General features: G+C 48.4%; 1 protein-coding gene across 1 annotated transcript in view; it reads right to left on the reverse strand.

Annotated features, from left to right (window-relative positions):
- Window positions 1-11,429: 11,429 nt before the first annotated feature.
- The window catches only part of COMMD1 (copper metabolism domain containing 1), a 75,139-nt gene continuing 69,813 nt past the window's right edge, over window positions 11,430-16,755 (reverse strand). The window contains exon 3 of the mRNA XM_032185092.1: window positions 11,430-13,314. Within this exon, the coding sequence (XP_032040983.1) occupies window positions 13,207-13,314 (108 nt within the window). The 3' untranslated portion in view covers window positions 11,430-13,206. The remainder of the gene's footprint in view (window positions 13,315-16,755) is intronic.

The raw sequence follows: 16,755 nt of genomic DNA on the forward strand, positions 1-16,755 counted from the left end.
CCGAAAAGCGAATTTTAAAGGGGGGGGGGAGGCGCTTGGGGGCTCTGAGGCAGAGCCGCGCGCGTTCCCGCCCGTCCGCGGCGCGCGCCGCGCACCAACCGCCGCCGCGCGAGCCCCCTCTCGCGCCGAGGGGCGTGGCCAGGCGCCAAAGGCCCCGCCCCTCCCCCCACTAAGCCCCGCCCTCCCAGGCCGGCGCCGCAGCGGATTGGTCGGGGAGGGCGAGGGGCGTGCCGTGGGGCCGGGTGGGGCGCTGGGGGGGGGGCGCTGAGCCCACTCCTCTCCCTCTCCCCCCTCCCTCCCCTCCCGCCCTGGTTGGTTTTGTGGTTGGCGGAGCTCAGCGCCCGCCGCTGTTGTGCGGGCGGGTAGAGGGAGGAGGGTTGGCGGCGCCCCCTCGTTGGGTCCTTCCCGAGCCTCCCCGCTACCGCTCTGCCGCTCGCCCCGACTGCCCCTCGGCTTGCAGGGGGCTCGGCAGCCCCCTTCACGGAAGATCCATCCCCTCACGGAGCCCAGCACAGCTGCCCAGTCGCGCCGCCATGGCTCCCGCCCGCCTCGTTCTCCATCCCCCCCGACGCCATGATCCCCCTCGACGCCTTTCTGATAAACAATTATAATAATAAAAAAGAAATGAGACGGGAAAATCAATGTACCCCGGTGCCCCCAAACCCTAAAGACATCAGCCCTGTAAGCACAGGAGGGAGGTGCCGCCAGCTCCCCCCACCACAGGTTGGTGCCCACCCCAGGCACCATTTTGAGGTGAACACGTTTCTGCCTCACAAAGGCAGGTTTCACTTCCCCCCCTCCTTCATACAGCAATAAAAACCCCTTTTCTGAGGTAGAAACCTACTCTTCTGAGGTAGAAACCTACTCTGAAGACTTTCTCTGAGCGGCCGCCTCTACACTTGAGGGCTGCTGATTCTGGCTACAAAACATCGTTGTGACAATATTTATTCCTTCCTTCTTTTTTCCACACAGCATCAAGCAGAAAACAACAACCCTGAACCTCACTGGAAAGTGCTGTCACACATCACATTTTGCAATAGGTTTCTCCTTTTTTTTTTTTTAAACGAGAAGGCAGTTGGCTCAGTTTTAGGTGATGGTCCACAAAGCTTCTGTCAGATTTCAGGTGGAGGAAGAAAGGGACCGATTTAGGCTATCATTGCTTGCCTTAGTAATGAAGGTTCTGAGTGTTTCAAATTTTGGAAATTTGCCCTGTAGAGCTGATACTAATCATGCATGACTCACTCGCTCATTAGTAACCCTCTTTTTCTGTTGTTGTTGCTTGCTTACTTGCAAAGTTGATGAGACTACAAATCCTAGCCGAGCAGCCCTATTTAAACAGACTAGAGAAATCTCTGAGCCCCAGGATGCTCACTGAAATAAAACATTAAAATGTACGCTGTTACAACAAGGAGCACAGTCTTCAGTCTTGTCATGGCCAGATCAACAGCAACTAGCAGACCGACTTACAGTTCCCTGGGACTGTGATCCTCACATCTTTTTGTCCTATACAGGAAGAAAATGAACACATGCCATTTTTGTTGCTCTGTTAAGCACCTGCATTGTCAAGCCAGTTGAAGGAGAGACCCAACCAAAGCAAGCAGTCATTTAAAAATTGCCTTCATTGCAAAGCAGGAATCTCTACAAAATTACACATTCATGCTCTTCCATTTTACAGCGCTCTTTTTCACCAAAACTGGGTAGCTGATGTGCACAGCCATAGACACAACTGGCTTGGTAAGCAACACAAGTATCCACAGCACATACCCAGCTCCCCATACGCCGTGTCATGAAGCATTGGAGGCCATAAAAGACCTGCAGCAAGTTTCCTGAAGCAGTCCTAAGGCTACTCCAAAATCTTATTCAGGAGTAAGAAAGGGCCGTTCCCATCCATGACACATTCAGAGGGACAATGCATATTTCATTCCTCTTCAAATATGTATATATGTACTTCACGTTTCACTAAAATTGTCCTGACTATCAAAGTAGAAAGATTACAGAAGAGGGATGAATTACCCTAAACTGGCAAGCATTTTTGTTCATTAACTAATGCAAGGCTTGAAAGGAGAATTAAGTGTCTGGCAGGCAGTAGCTAGGCTCCACTGTAAAGGAGATTTCATAACACTACACTTCAAGATCAATTAAAAAAAAAAAAAAAAAAGGAAAACAAAAGTGAAATAGAAGTGTGCTGTCTGGGGGAAAGACACTTCTCCCTCCTCCCGGTCCCACACCCACAGCCGTGCCTGCTCCTCTGCAATCGTGCCGACTCGACTGGTCATGGGGCTGCGTTGTGAAACCTTAAGGAGGAGGAAGGGTGTTTTAATCCAAGCACATTCCCTGATTCAATTCACATCGCCACTGAGCAAAGCGCATCGTCAGACTGCTGCCTAAATGCCATATCTCTGCTGTGCTTGGGGCAGCTGTACCCTAAAAACTTCGGTGGGGAGTAAGGCAGGAGCTTGATTCACAGCTCCACTCCCCTGAGTGTAGGTAGTTTGACCTTCCCTGTAACTGCACATCATGTAGGGCAAAGCATTAAATTTGGGGAGGTTTCTTACCTGTTGCTGGCAATTAACCAGTCCCACCAGGAGTAAGAGCGAGCGCAATGCCGGCTGCAGGGCTCCAACCCAAATCTCCTCTGCCAGTCATCAGGTTTAATGAAGTCTCCTTATCACAAAACAATCCCTCTGAGCAATTCTCCCTTACATCCTCCCTTCAGGCTTCACCCCCCTGCCCCAAGTGCTCTTGCTGGGGCCAGGACACGTCCCCGTATGTCCCTCACCCCACTGGAGTGTAAGGCAAGGTGAGCACTGTGGCTACCGCACGCTGGTGCCATCAGAAGACACAAATCCACCTGATGCCCTGCCATCCCGTGTCATGACCCGATACAACCTCAGACATGAATTAATGGGAACCAGTTCCTAACAGCACCGAGACACGCTGTTCCCAGGCTCGCTGTTGTTGTTGTTGCTTTAAACAAACCATAGGCAGCTTGGCAGGGCCTGCCGGGGAAGAGGATTTTATATCCAGTTGTTGAGACGGGTAGCGGAGTGGCAGCGTGATGAGTAACCTTATAAAATACACTTTTTAAAGCATTGGTGATGGAGTAGACACTAATGACACCCGCCAGTGTAACTGTTGGGGAGCACGGTCCCCGGGCCACCTCCAGCATTCATGGTAGGATGGAGCAAGACGTGATGGACTGCTTGAAACACAATCCCAGCACAATCTCTCCTGGATGGCTGCTTGTGCCTGGGTGAAAATAAGGAAGCCCTGAAAAAAAATTGATATTAAAATAGTTCTGAGGTTTACTTCATGAGAAAGGAAGCAGAATTTTCATGTTTCAGGTCTGTAAAGTTGAGGTTTCTTACAAGCACTGTAGTAAATTGCTGTGTTTTGTTTCTCCTGGGGAAGAGAGCAAATGCTTTTGATTGCAGGTGTTGTCAGAGGCATGCACATGCTTCAGTCCGAAACTGGCATAGCTTTTTGCCTACATATCAAAAATCTCACCTTCACACACCATCACAATGCAAATTATTAGATATGGTGAATCGCAGAGCATCAAACTGTTCTCACGGGGTGGCTACAGTGAAGTTGTACGTCCAGGGCACTGGTGTTGGCTCACTCGGTGACACGAATCCTTACTGCCGGAGTTCTTCCACAAGACATGTGAGATGCACAACAACCAGAAAATAAGTCTTTTAAAAGGATTCAACTCTCACTTTTGATCAAATTCAAAATATTTTCTGTTTTTGTTCTGTTCTGTTTTGTTTTCCAGGCTATTTATTCATCGCTTTGAGAGCAGTTGGGTGCACTGTAGTAAAAAGTTATCTTTTGGTGCTACTGTCTTTACAGCTGAGCTATGTACATTGGCTTTTCTCTAGTATTTGCTTGTTAATTAATAACTGGTTCATTGCCAGGAGCAAAAGAGAAGTAGGAATGAGTCCCAGGTTATAAAATCTTTAAGGTTATCTTGCTCTTCCTGTTTTGCAACAGCAAAGTAAGAGCAAGAAACATCAGATGCAGCCAAGCTGCAAGCGAGCACGGCTGCGAGCGCTGCGATGTGGGGCTGAGGCCCTCAAGCTGCTCCCTCGAGGTACCTGCAGCCGCTCTTGTGAACATGGTCCCTGCCTCCTCCCAGGACCTGTTTCATCAGAAACACTTACTAGTCCTTCCCAGTGTTATGGATGTGTTGTCCCAGACCCCCTGCACCACATCCCATAACGTTAATGACTTCTGTTAGCACCACCGCCCTGGCTTCATAGCCAAAAACACTGCTAGCCGCAGGCAGGCATGTGCTGAAACACTTTGCAATGTCCCTCTTGGAAATACCTCGTGCTCTGGGTTCAAATGCTCCTGTAAAGCCAGTGTGGCTGGCATTAATGTTCTGTGATGGACCAAAGCCTGCCCATGACAGGAATCTATCTGATTTCTGTGGACTGAGTGGAGCAGCTGGAGAAATGCAGCTGGAAAGCGTGGGACAAACCTCAGTGTGCCTCTGTGACCAAGAGGGTTAAAGACACAAGATAAGAGGTTAAGATTTCAATAACAACAGGAGCCTGAGGATCACTCCCTTGCATGCATGAGCTTCAGTGGCAGTCCTGATTTTCAAATGCTGGAGATAAGAAGGAAATACAAATGCAAAGGCAACATGTAATTGGAGCTGGAGCATCTCAGCTCTTCCAGGAACCAGCCTGTTTTCCCACTCAGATGGCTCGAGCCTGGAATTCAGCCAAGCAAAAAGCCTCTCCCAGGGCAGGCAAAGTTTACCAGCACGGTTTGTCAGCGACACAAACACAACTTTTCAGTGGTCTCCTCACACTGCAGTTTTCCCCCTCTTCCCCTACCAAGCCTCTCGTGCAAAACAGCACGGCAAGAGCAAGCCCCGCAGAGCTGTTTTGCTCCCGTTCCCTTTGCTTTCATGCCTTGGTGAGATGAGGGCGACGAGGATAGCATATTCAGCTCGGGCAAAACCACTCGAGTTGAAGGGATCTGCACATCCATGTTTCCTGGAGCACCATGCTATTTAATTATTTATTTTTATTATTTTTCTGGAGCATTGCAGCTTGCTCTTGCAGGCAAATTGGGCAGGATAGCAGTGGTGGAAGGGAACTTGTCCCTGCTGCATTGTGTACTGCCACTTGTGAGCCATGGGCAGAGCTGTGTCATGCTCTCATTGATTCACGTTTGCCAAGAATAATTACTCCCTGAGCTGCTGGATTAAAGTGAATGCTCCAGAAGGGCATACCTGCCTTTTCTAGACAAAGGCTGCAGTAACCTATAGTGTTTTCCTCCCTTTCCTTGCAGATCAGAGGCACAGCAGTGCAGGCAATGGGATGGAGAAGAATCCACTTGAAATTCAGCTTCTTTATGAGCAGAAACTGGGCAATAATTATTTTGCAAACAGCAACAACAAAAACACACCCACTATGCACATAACATCTTTTTTTCAGTCCTGGAAAAGTTAACATCTTATGTCTCTCCTTGCCTCAGTTCAGAGGCGTCCCACAGGGTTTTGCAGCAAGACCCAAGGAGCTGCAAAACCGAAATCTGCCAGGCAGCAGAGGCTGCAGCCAAGTCTCTTCAAAGGTGAGAAAACAGTTTACACTTAGGAAAAAAAAAAAATGTACTGGGCCAGCTTCAGCTGAACCTCTTCCATTTTGCTTTTTTTTTTTTTTTTTTTTTTTTGAGGATGTAGTTTTAAGCACCAGTAAAATGCCAGCCATGGGACAACAGCCAGTCCTCACATGCAAGTATGATTTTTAAAGGATCTTGACTTCAGGCGTCTCCTCGATGAGGCCGTGCTGTGTGATTTCCCTCGGACTCTTGTAGCTTGGGGAACATGACTCCGATTAACGCCAGTCTTCTCGCTGGAAGGATGCTGACATACACGCTGGCTGTTGTCCGGGCAGCAGGAAGGCATGTCAGCAAGCAGGGGAAGCTGAGCCACCGCCGCTGCGTGCAGGAGGTTTTGCAAGACACTCCCAAAGGTTTGGCAAAGAGCTTGCAGCCACAATGGGAGCGACGTTCTGCTCAGCCCACGGGCGTGCAGGGCACAGCGGGTGTTTCACCACCGGCCTCGGGGCTGGCACATCCCCAGCGAGACAAACTGGGCTGCTCCGAAGCTCCTTGGAGGCACTCATCGGGCTTGATCCCAAGGGACATGCTGCAGGCTCACTGCAGCAAGTACCCCCGAGTTGCAGGATGAGACCCCCAGCACCCCTCAGAGGGGCTCCTCGCACCCACAGCAGGACAAGACGAGGGCACACGAGGAGCAGGGGTGTCCGGCTGTGTCAGACCAAGTCCCCTCACCACCTTTGGTGAGGATGGGTCATAGAAATATCACAAAAATGTGAAAATGCTTTTCTTCTGTAGCAATATGTACACACACCAGAATTATATCAAGGAAGGAGGCCAGAAAGCTCTTACCTTGTTGTTGTAGGGCCTGCAGATAAACTTCAGAAATAAATAGTAATAAAAGAGGGAAAGGGAAATGGAATAACCCACATAGCTCATTTTAATAGCCAGCCTCATAGCTACAGGTTACTAAAAAATGAGCTGGAAGGGAGATATGCTTAGGGACTGAGACCAGCAACATAATCAGAGTAAATAATGGTTTTTCGTCATGCTGCTCCGTGGAGAAATCCCTCTGCCACAGCTGTGTATAAATAAACAAAACTTCAGAAACCAGCACACAGCACAGGCAAGATCTGGCCTCGTAAATTAGGAAACCACTGCCCCACGAACGAAATCGCTGCAGGTTTTTGCGCTTGATCCTGCATGCATTTAACCTTCCCCATGTAAATAGTCCTCCGAAGTTAATGGAGCTGTGCTAATTTGCAATGGCTGGGGATTAAGCCAGCGGGTTTAAGCATTTCTGCCAGCTCAGATTGCAGCACGCTGGGGTAACCGGGCTGTGGGACACCTTGGAGATGTTCCTGCTTGGGCAAAAACCCACCCGTGGCCATCACATGGCGTGTCTGCGGGCAGAGAAATCCCACTCCAGCCCCGCAGAGGAGGGTGCAGACATTTTGTCAGCCGCCACGATGTAAAGCGCGTTTCTTGCATTTTCTCATTTCTCATTTTCTCGCAGGGGACGTGCCAATCTCGTCCAGAGACCATTTCATTACCATCATGCTGCTCACGAGCATCTTCATTTAAATCGCATTATAGATGCGCCGAGGCACAATGATCTACCCGCAGCCTAAACAGAGTGAAAAAAACATCCTTGGGCTGCAAGAGGCCAGAACACGCACTAATTGAAATGTATAAACTTACATAACATTATTTATAAAAAGGAGCCCAATTGTCAAAGGCCCTCAGAGAGCTGGAGCATGGGAATGTTTGTTCTCCCCGCAAAGAAAAATTAATTATGTAAGTTTATAAATTCCAGTTGCTTTGCTCGCTCCGTCTCCTGATGTGCCCAAGGACTACTTGAAAGGAATTTATGGTTCCCAGCCGCTGCTCCTCGATGGTGTTTTTTATCTTTGTACTCATGCACACCGCTGCCCCGCAGGATCTTGCGGCGGGGGGAGTGAGCTGTGCACACCGTGATCCTCGGCTCTAAAAAAAAAAAGCAGACTTGCAGAAGCAAATTTATTTTAGGGAATGTCGGGCTTTCCACGTCACCGTGTGCTTTGGGGAGGGCGGTGGGGAGGCTGCTGTGTTTGGGGGTGCAGGCAGAGGCCTGAGGTGGCTGCAGTCAGACCCATGCCTCTCTCTGCTCGAGCCCTTTCATCACAGCTTTGCTTAATTTCTTCTTTTGCTGCCAGGGACACAGATGCTGTGAAGACCCTCTGAAGACCCTCACTCACGGCTGGCTGTGCTGTGGGGCAGCCAGCAACCCAGCACGGGGACAAACACCCCCCACCGAGCACCTCGACCCAGCAGGGGAAACACTTTTATCACAGAGGACCTCGCTTATCGCATGCTCTGCGTGGTTCAATTTGCAAGGCAGGAAGAGTGCCACTCATTACTAAAATGCATTATTTTGTATAATTTCCTGGTAATGCTGGGATTGGCCAGAGCTGCCAGCTGGCTGGAAAGCATAGGAAATATGGCAGGGAAATTACATAGCATCAAACCCGAATGAGGAATGCTTCCTCCAGGGCTCTGCTTGGATGCACTGTGGCTTTGGGTTTTATGCTGTGATTGCTGCTTTTCCCCCATCCTTATTTTCAAAACTTCACTCCTCAAGGATCCAAGATGCTCACCAGTACCCCAAAATGCCATTTGTTCAATGACCTTTATGTACTCTCCAGTACCATCTCATTGTGACAGCAGGTGGCTGAGTGCTGGAGTTCCACCATGGCTGGCCACTAAGTGAACTAAAGCTCCACGTCACCTGTGCTCTGAAGAGGTTAGAAACCAGAAACTCTTTGGAGAAACACCTGGTAGCAATGTACTCTGGCTGTGTGGCAGCACAGCACTGTGGTGGTTTTGCCCTCAGAGGCAGCCCCAGTCATGCCCTGATTGCTCTGATAAAGCTAATGGCCACCTGCAACATGCCCCGGGGGCAAAAGCCCCAGGCAGGCACTCCTGACATGCTTTTGAACCTGTTTTCCTGCAATTTCTTGCATTTCAGCCTTGCTACCTCTGAGAGCAAGGAGGAAGGGTGAGGAATGTGGGGTTCTGACTCTGGGGAAAACCTCCTCCAGGACTTGTCTCTGCAGAGGCTGAGGGCACGAGCTGGCTTTCCCCGTTTGCAGATCACCCTTCAGCACCCACAAATCCCAAGCCTTTCCTTTGAGCAGCCAGTTGTCATTTGTGGCTCAGTTCCTCAATTCTCATTTCTTAACAGGTTTCCTCCCCCCAGGCTGCCAACACAGTGAGGAAGTTGCATGGGCTCCTTCAACCCCGTTATGTCTTGGGGGGCACCAGCCTTTTGTACCCATTTCGTGCAGGGACAACAAGCACAGGCAACACCCCAAATTAACCCTATCCAAGCAGGAGCGGCGTGGTGACCTTCAGGAGCTTTATTTTGGTACAGAGAAGGGAGAAAATGTCGATGGAGATGGCTGCTTGTGCTCCCAGGGAGCCCAGGCCAGGACCTGTCAGAGGACAAGGACAGCGCTGACACAAAATGCCCAAGTCTGCATGGGGCAAAGGCCACGGTTCAAATTAAAAGCAGTCTTTCTTTTAAGTTTACAGACTGGTTTAAGAAATTTAAGTGAAAATCACTTGATTTTGCCTTCTTTCTGCCTAGCTGAAGGCATGCCCCCTGCATGCTGAGGTACAGCAGCAGTGAAACAGGGCCGGGAGGCCTGTGAGCCATTCCCAAAGGCTCCCTCTGTATCCTCCCCACCTTCTCCTACAACCCAGCTTATTCTTTTCATTTGAAAACCCTGCTTGGCCACCATGGGCTCAAAGTGGGGACGAACCACGGCATGAAGTCCCGTGCCACATCTCTACCTCCCACCACAACACGGAGGAAGGCCGAGGGTTGCAGTCTGGCCTTCCCCAGCCGGGCTGTCGCCTGCAATGCTGCCTTCTTAAAAAGGCACTCTCTGTACCCAGCACTGCCTGAGTAAACTTCTTGTAAATACTTGGAATAAATGCATAAACTGTTCAAATTCCCCAGAACGGCAAGGAAACATTTCCACGATCGACACGGAGCAAGCGTGAGTCATCACGTAAAGCTTCTCGGAGACTTACACGTCCAAAAACATCCAGTAAACAATTCGGGAAATCTACTAAGATGGTAAGTGATTTATTTTATTAATAGATAACAAAGAATATAGGAGATGGTGTACAGAAAAGTAAATCTATCAAAATATCAACCAGTTTATCAAGATAAAGCACGACGAAAGGTCATGGACTGCAGCGGCAGCCTTCATAAGAAATATAAAAAAAACACAAATGTAAATTGTGGTGTTTGCACTTGTGAAAAGATCTGTAAGAAGGAGAAAGAAAAATAGAGAAATGGTGAATAAAAAAAAAAAAGAGACAAAAATACCCCAAACAATGGGAAAGGAAATCCACGTGAATGTAATGCATCTGCCTCTGCTGTTTCACATGGCCCAAAGCTTTATGAAATGCAGTGGTTGCTTGGCTTGGATTTGGAAAAATGTGCCGTGCCTAAATTATTTTTTCAGATATGCCTAGAAAAATACTCTATGAATTAAGCAATTCTGGGAATACGTGGACCAGGAAAGAAGAAAATTGCACCGAGAGGGATCTTTTTGCAAGCAGAGCGAACGCAAGCCTTGCCAATCGCCTAACACATGATTTAAGGCGACAGCACGGGCAGGTATTTTAGGGAGCCCCAGCTCATAAACCAGCGGCAACTTGGAGGGATTCCCAGAAAACAAGAAGTCACTGAATGAATAAATTGCAGGGCGTTTCGGCGACGCATAAGGCGACCTCAGCTGAAGGTTGCGACAACGCGGGGCTGCCGTTCGTGAGTTTTCGGCCACGGTTGGGATGAGATGCACCTCTGGAGCCTCGTGCATGGTGCTGGAGCTGCAGCCTCAGCCTCTTGCTTGCCACTGGTTAAATCCACCACGATTTTGGGGAACCACTGGCTGGGTGAGGAGGAAAGCGCTGGCAGAAGTGGGACTGGAGGAAGCTGGTGAAAACCCTCACAACATCCCGGCTCACCCAGGCGGTGCCGCAGCTCCCGTGCCTTCCTGGATGCTCCCCGCCCTGTCTCAGCCCCATCTGTATTTGTCAGCCTGAATATCCAGGCTCTGATCGAAACCAAGCCTGCCCCAGCCCAGGGCCATGTGGAAGTCCCACTTGTTCCTGGTTTCCAGTCGCTAGTAAACCAGGAAGGATGAAAATTTGGCAGATTGCATGGCTGGGGAAAGCCAGCCTGAACTGATTTCATGGCCAAAAGAGAGAGCGAAGCGGAAGGTTTCCTGGTTAAATTCATCCAGAGCTTTGTCTGGTTGGAGACCTCTATCCCCGGCCACTGAGCAAGCTGTGGCGGGGCCGGGACAGTGGTCACAGGGCAGGAAACAGGAGCGGTGGCTCGGGGCACGCTGCCACCTGGCCGCTCCCCTGCAGGGAGGAAGAAGAGGAAGAGCTGCCCGGCCATGAATTTGGGTGATTGTGGTTTACACCCGGACAAGTAATGCCCATGAATCCCAACAAAAAAAACAAGGCAACTTGGCTCCTTCACTCAAGGATGCGAGCACAGCGACATTTGAGGTGTCTTCTCCTCCACCAAGTCCAGCCGAAAGTGGCCCATAGTTTCAAAACCCCACAGCGAGGAGCAGGTGGATGGACACGCACCTAACCCATGCCGGCAGGAAGGCACGGTCCTGCTCAGTGTGGAAATCTGTTCTCCTCACCCAGCCTAGGGATGCACAGCATCCTCTTTCCCTGCCCATGTCAAACCTTGTGAAGCAGAAATGATTTTGCTGCCCAGTGACACTCCTGTGCCCTTACGAAGGGCTAGGCAGAGCGTGGTTCCCAAAATATTAGGCTGCTTTTTTTTTTTTTTTTTTTTTCCAGCTTTGCGTAATAGTTAGCAAAGACACACCAAGAAAATCACGAGAATTAGATATTTAGGGGACGGAGGACTGGGAAGAGAGAAGCAGCAACCACAACCAACACGCTCCTTTTTAACGTCTCACCTCTACTAGGAAAGTACCCAATTATTTCTTAAATGACCCGACTTTATTATTTTTTGCCTCAGCCTCCTTGTCTGGTTAGCCATTTCACATATTTATTATTCTCTGCATGAAATAATACTTCCTGACATCTGTTCCCAGTTTGTTTCTCTTTAATTTCCATTTATAGCACATTTTCCTATCCTCTGACCATGTTAAAATAAAACAATAAGTATGTTTGACATGGTGCAAGTTACTCAAGATCACGATCCTTCCCTGACCTTGATTTTTTTTTTTTTTATTTTTTTTTACTTCTTTTCACATGCACTAAAACACAGAAGAACATTTAAATGAACTTTGCTGAAGAGGCAAGTGGCAAGCTGACGGCATCAGCAAGCACGCAGCACTTCACAGCCCTGCTGGCAGCTGGCTACCAGTGGGCTGGGGATGGGGCTCGGTGCTTTCAGCCCCTTCCACTCTGCCAAGGATCAGCTGCAGCTAAATTTGGAGAGCGAGGAGCTGGGGCTGTCTGGTCCCTTTGCAAAACAGAGGAGAGAACCAGGTGGCCCTAAGAGTCAGTGGGATGAGCATGGGAAAGGAGATGTTAATGCCACAAGACAAACTGGCCTGGTTGATGCTTTACCTTCTGACCAGGCAGACGGGAAAAGGGGCCTTCTTCTGGCCCTGAAGAGAGAGAGCCCGCTTCCAGAAACAACCTGGCAACTCCACAAGCAACAAACCCACAAGAAGCAGTGCGGAGTCCTTCAGTAATGGCACAAGAGCATTTGATGTCGTCATCTCTGTCTTGGTACAAGCAGTCAACATAATTTTAGCTAGGAAGGTTGCTTATAAAGCTAAGATGAAATGGAAAGAATCAGTGTAGCCGCCAACCAAATGTATAAGCGTGCCTTCCTGCTAGGAACAAAAGCAGCAAGCCAGTGCCGTGCTCCAGCTGCTCCATCACCATTTTACAGACTCTCAGGCAATTCTCCCATAGGAACCATCATGTTCCAGGCAGCTCCTCCACGTCATCCTGCACTGATAAGCTGGTAGTTACGGTTATTAATCCCATTGTGGCAAAGTGGACAAGATCACAGCCCTGAACCTTTGAGACTGAAAACATTTCAGCTCAGTCCTCCCTGGCTGGAAAAGAGGTCACTGGATCAGGCTTTTGGAAAACCAGTGTCACCTCCTGCCACTCAAGAGATGTTCCCAGGATTGTCCCCGGCTCTCTGTGGCACAGGGCAGGTGTGTGTCAATGGGTCAGCAAGGTTGGCCACCTCATGCACTTCTCCCCCACCACAACCATCCTATTTACCTTTGCTGTCCATCCACCTGGTATTTACAGCACCTGGAAGACTCAGAAAATGATCGAGGGAGAAAAAAATAAGGAAAAGCTGCTGAAAACTCAAGGGCTTGATTATGCAAAGTTTTATGCAAACAACACTACTGCTGCCTTGGAGAACAGGCATGGAGGAAGGGTCAGAGAAGTCTCCACAGCATAACTTAGCCCATGCTTGGTTTTGAATGTGTTGTATGGTTATAACTGGGACTTACAGATCATTACATATTTTATTTGTATAAACAGGCATTATGAAAAAGTACCAAGGTCGTTTGACTTCTGAGTTGCAATTCTCTTTATTTGCTGTAAGAGTCAAGTGGTCTGAGTCAAGGCAGTCATGCTCTCCTCTATTTCCGAGAGTTTCTTCAGCATCTGGCTCACCTTGGCCTCATCGAACTCCAGGCAGAGAAACTCGGATTCCTACGAAACAAAATTGAAAGAACAGCAGTTGACAACGACGATCGTTTTTCAGGCATACAAAGGAGGAGAGATATCACCAGGAAACCAGAACGCGTTACGTCCCCTGGATCTCCTTTTTGCCTGGTACCACGTCAGTACCTGCAGCACACGCCCAGGGATTTGCCACCAATCACCCACCTACCAAGCCTGTACACACTGGCAAGCCAGCCAGCTGCTGCCAAAGAGGACACACAAAGGGCCAAGAAAATAAATAATATGTGTTATAAAAGTTCTAATCATACAGAACTTATTAATAAACACCAATGTGAACCAGCCTCCTGAGGTCTCCAGTCCCATAGTCTTACCCACTGGCGTGTCTATGGTCACAAAGTACTTCCTATGGGGATTCTGGCTGACAAAAAGGGCATCCCCAGGTCTCATATGGTTTTGAGCACACTGAACTCTGTCAGTTTTTCAAAATATGTCTTTTCCTATAATTATCACCTGCCAAAAATACTGCAACCTCATCCTTTACATTCACAGCATAAATAGCTCATATGCAAGGACAAAGTCATTGGAGAAATGCAAATGAAAACCATCAGTTTTTCCCCACTGAATTTCTTGCTAACCAAATTTTACAAGTGTTTTTCCCCAGACATGGGGAATAGTTTTACCTTTTACCTTCTGTTACCCTCACAGGGATTCTTGGGTCGTTCCGGTTTTTGTAAGAATCAGACCAGAAAGTGATGTGTAAACCAAAAGGCGGACGGAGGAACCAAAGGGGATTATTTTGTGTACGATAACCACAAAAGGCACTGCCAGAAGAAGGCGAACAGGAAAGAAATGAGATGACAGATGTTAATGATTATGAAGTCAAGCACGTGGCAGTCCATAAAAAGGCTGTGCCAGGGTTTCTGCCCTGATGTGAGTCACAGGGGGAACTACCGCAGTTCAATGTAGAAATCAAAACATCGATTTAAACTTTGAAACTGGAGGCACAAAGCTGCACACTGACACCCACATTCCACGTGCTTTAAGAAAGGAAACCTGGCAAAATAAAAGCATCACGCACTTTAAACTTTAGTCACCAAAGATCTCCCCAAAGGCAGCTGTTTGGGCACTGGAAAGTCACTTCACAGAGCTACACTGGGTAAATCCATCTTCATGAAATGTTTGTCTTCTCTGCCAACTACCAACAGACCAAAGTGCAGAGATCCCATTATGTATTGAGTATATACTTGTATTTTACCAAGTACTTCTGATTAGTGAACGTTTCATAGAGATAGGAGAACTTACTTCATGCCACTTCGTTCAATCAGAATTCAGAAACAGTCACATATCTGAGTAGGCATCAGGCAGAATATACAAAGGACTGCTAGGAAAGACCTTTGACTGAGTAAGCTCATAAAGAGCATGCTGTTGGAAACTACCACAGCAGGTTGTTGTTGTTTTTTTTTTTTATTATTATTATTTTTAATTATTAGCCTCTATAAAGTAGTCAGAAAACAGCAGTAGGCATTCAGGATCAACAGCAACACAGATAGGAAGCCCAGGACTTGGATGTTTTTCTTGTCCTTGACAATGGTTATCAACACATCTTATGGAAAGTATCTTGGCACTACAGCCCGCATGTAAAATACCCTGAATACTTCTACAAGGCATAATTACAGCCGGTCAGCGTGCACAAAAGAATGTCTGGTGAGGCATTAGACGGCTTAACTCCATTTGGCAGTGGGCTTTCCTGTAGATTCCTCTCTGATTAAGAGTTATTAAAAACATTGGTTGCATCTGCCTGAGGAAGATGTGTTTGCAAGCTTAGGAGATTGCAAAAGAATGCCTAAACAAACCCCAGAAACATCTCCTTATACATTCCTTTATTAGGAAGCACTGGAAAAGGCAAATCTCAAGCAGGCAGCCAGTTAACAACCTGAGCCTTTTGGAAGCACGGTGCTGAAACCAGACAACGTACCCTTGCTGGAGTGAGTCGTTCCCTCTGAAATGAACAGACCAGGGCAGCGTCAGCCCAACCGCACAGCTTTTGGTGCAAAGGCAGCAGATCGGGACTGCAGAGCCGATGCCTCTTCAGCTTCCTCTGCAAAATCTCCCCAGCTTTAACATCCTTGTTTTCAGACAGGAAAACAATTTTGAGCTCGCTTTCACAGAAGAGCTACTGCAGAAGCAGAAACTTTTCTTGCCAGCCTAAAACACTCTGAGCATCAGTAACACGTTACAAGTCTTGCTTCATAGACAACATCTGAAAACAGCTCTTCTCTCCATAACCTGACCTCGTCTTTCCCAACACGTGTGCCACAGCCACGGGATAATTTCTGTCTTGACCTTTCTGGCAACGACTGGCGGCGCCACGCTTCGCAGCCCCGGGTCATAGTCCTCAACAGGATGAACTCCAGGGCCAAACTCCTGCTGGCATCTGTGGCTTTCTGGCTACAACTGTGCACCCCGAGTCATGCGTGCTGCTGGTCATGAACGGATTTCCCCAGGGCAAGGTCTGAATATGCAGCTTTTAAGATCTGCAGAAGATGATTTTACAGCTTAATCACAAGGTGAGCGTGAGCAAACAGGAGAGGACCGAAGCTCCCAGCTCTGGTGGGGGTGTTTTTGGCCTCAGGTAGCCTTTTTCCTCTTCAGGTTTTGTCAGTGAAAAGGACTGTAAATTGAGCAGAAGGACACTCTTGCCAAAACTTTCCTTTGTGGATGGGACAATAGTTGAGCAATTACCACGTTCTCACGTGGGCCAACCTGGAACACGAAGGAGGGGGTGATAAATCAGGTTGCTCAGAGCTGGGTTTTAGTTTCACGTAATGCTTAGCTAGTTTATATCCTCCACAAAGTTCCAAAGATAAAGAAAAAAGAGAGGAAAAAAAAAAGGAAGACTGAGCTCTGAAATCCAAAACTGATCACTCCCTATAGCTGTTTTCTAAGAGCAGGACATATCTGGTATCCTCAGCAAGAAACAAGGCATCCTTTTGGTTATTTCTTAGTGCTATAAATTTTTTCAGCCCATTTGGATGCCTCGCAATTAAGCAAAACCAAACCAGAACGAGTCATTCATTAAAAACAAACCCAGAAGCTAACAAACAGGAACATCACCAGACTACCAAACACTCGCTGACTGCTTATCCGAAGCCACCAAGCACGCGATGACAGCGCCGTGAGCCCCTCCGCTGGAGGGGGACCTGCTGTGGTCGATGCTTCATACTTGAAGCATGAAGTGGCAGTGCCTGGAAGCTCTGCACGCTCGTCTGCAGGACAGAAACCTGGACTTTGCTGAGCCCTTCCTGGAGGTGGATGAGGTCTTTAGGGACGGAGTGTGTCCGTGCATGAGTAGGGCTGTCAGAGCACACGCGTGTGCAATGGAAACAGCACGAACAGCCCTGCTTTCAGGCTGGAAAGCCAGGCTCAAAGCACACAGAGAACCGCACTGCCCTTCCACCACCAAACTGA

Source organism: Aythya fuligula, chromosome 3 (genome assembly GCF_009819795.1).
Source record: "Aythya fuligula isolate bAytFul2 chromosome 3, bAytFul2.pri, whole genome shotgun sequence".
NCBI lineage: Eukaryota > Metazoa > Chordata > Aves > Anseriformes > Anatidae > Aythya > Aythya fuligula.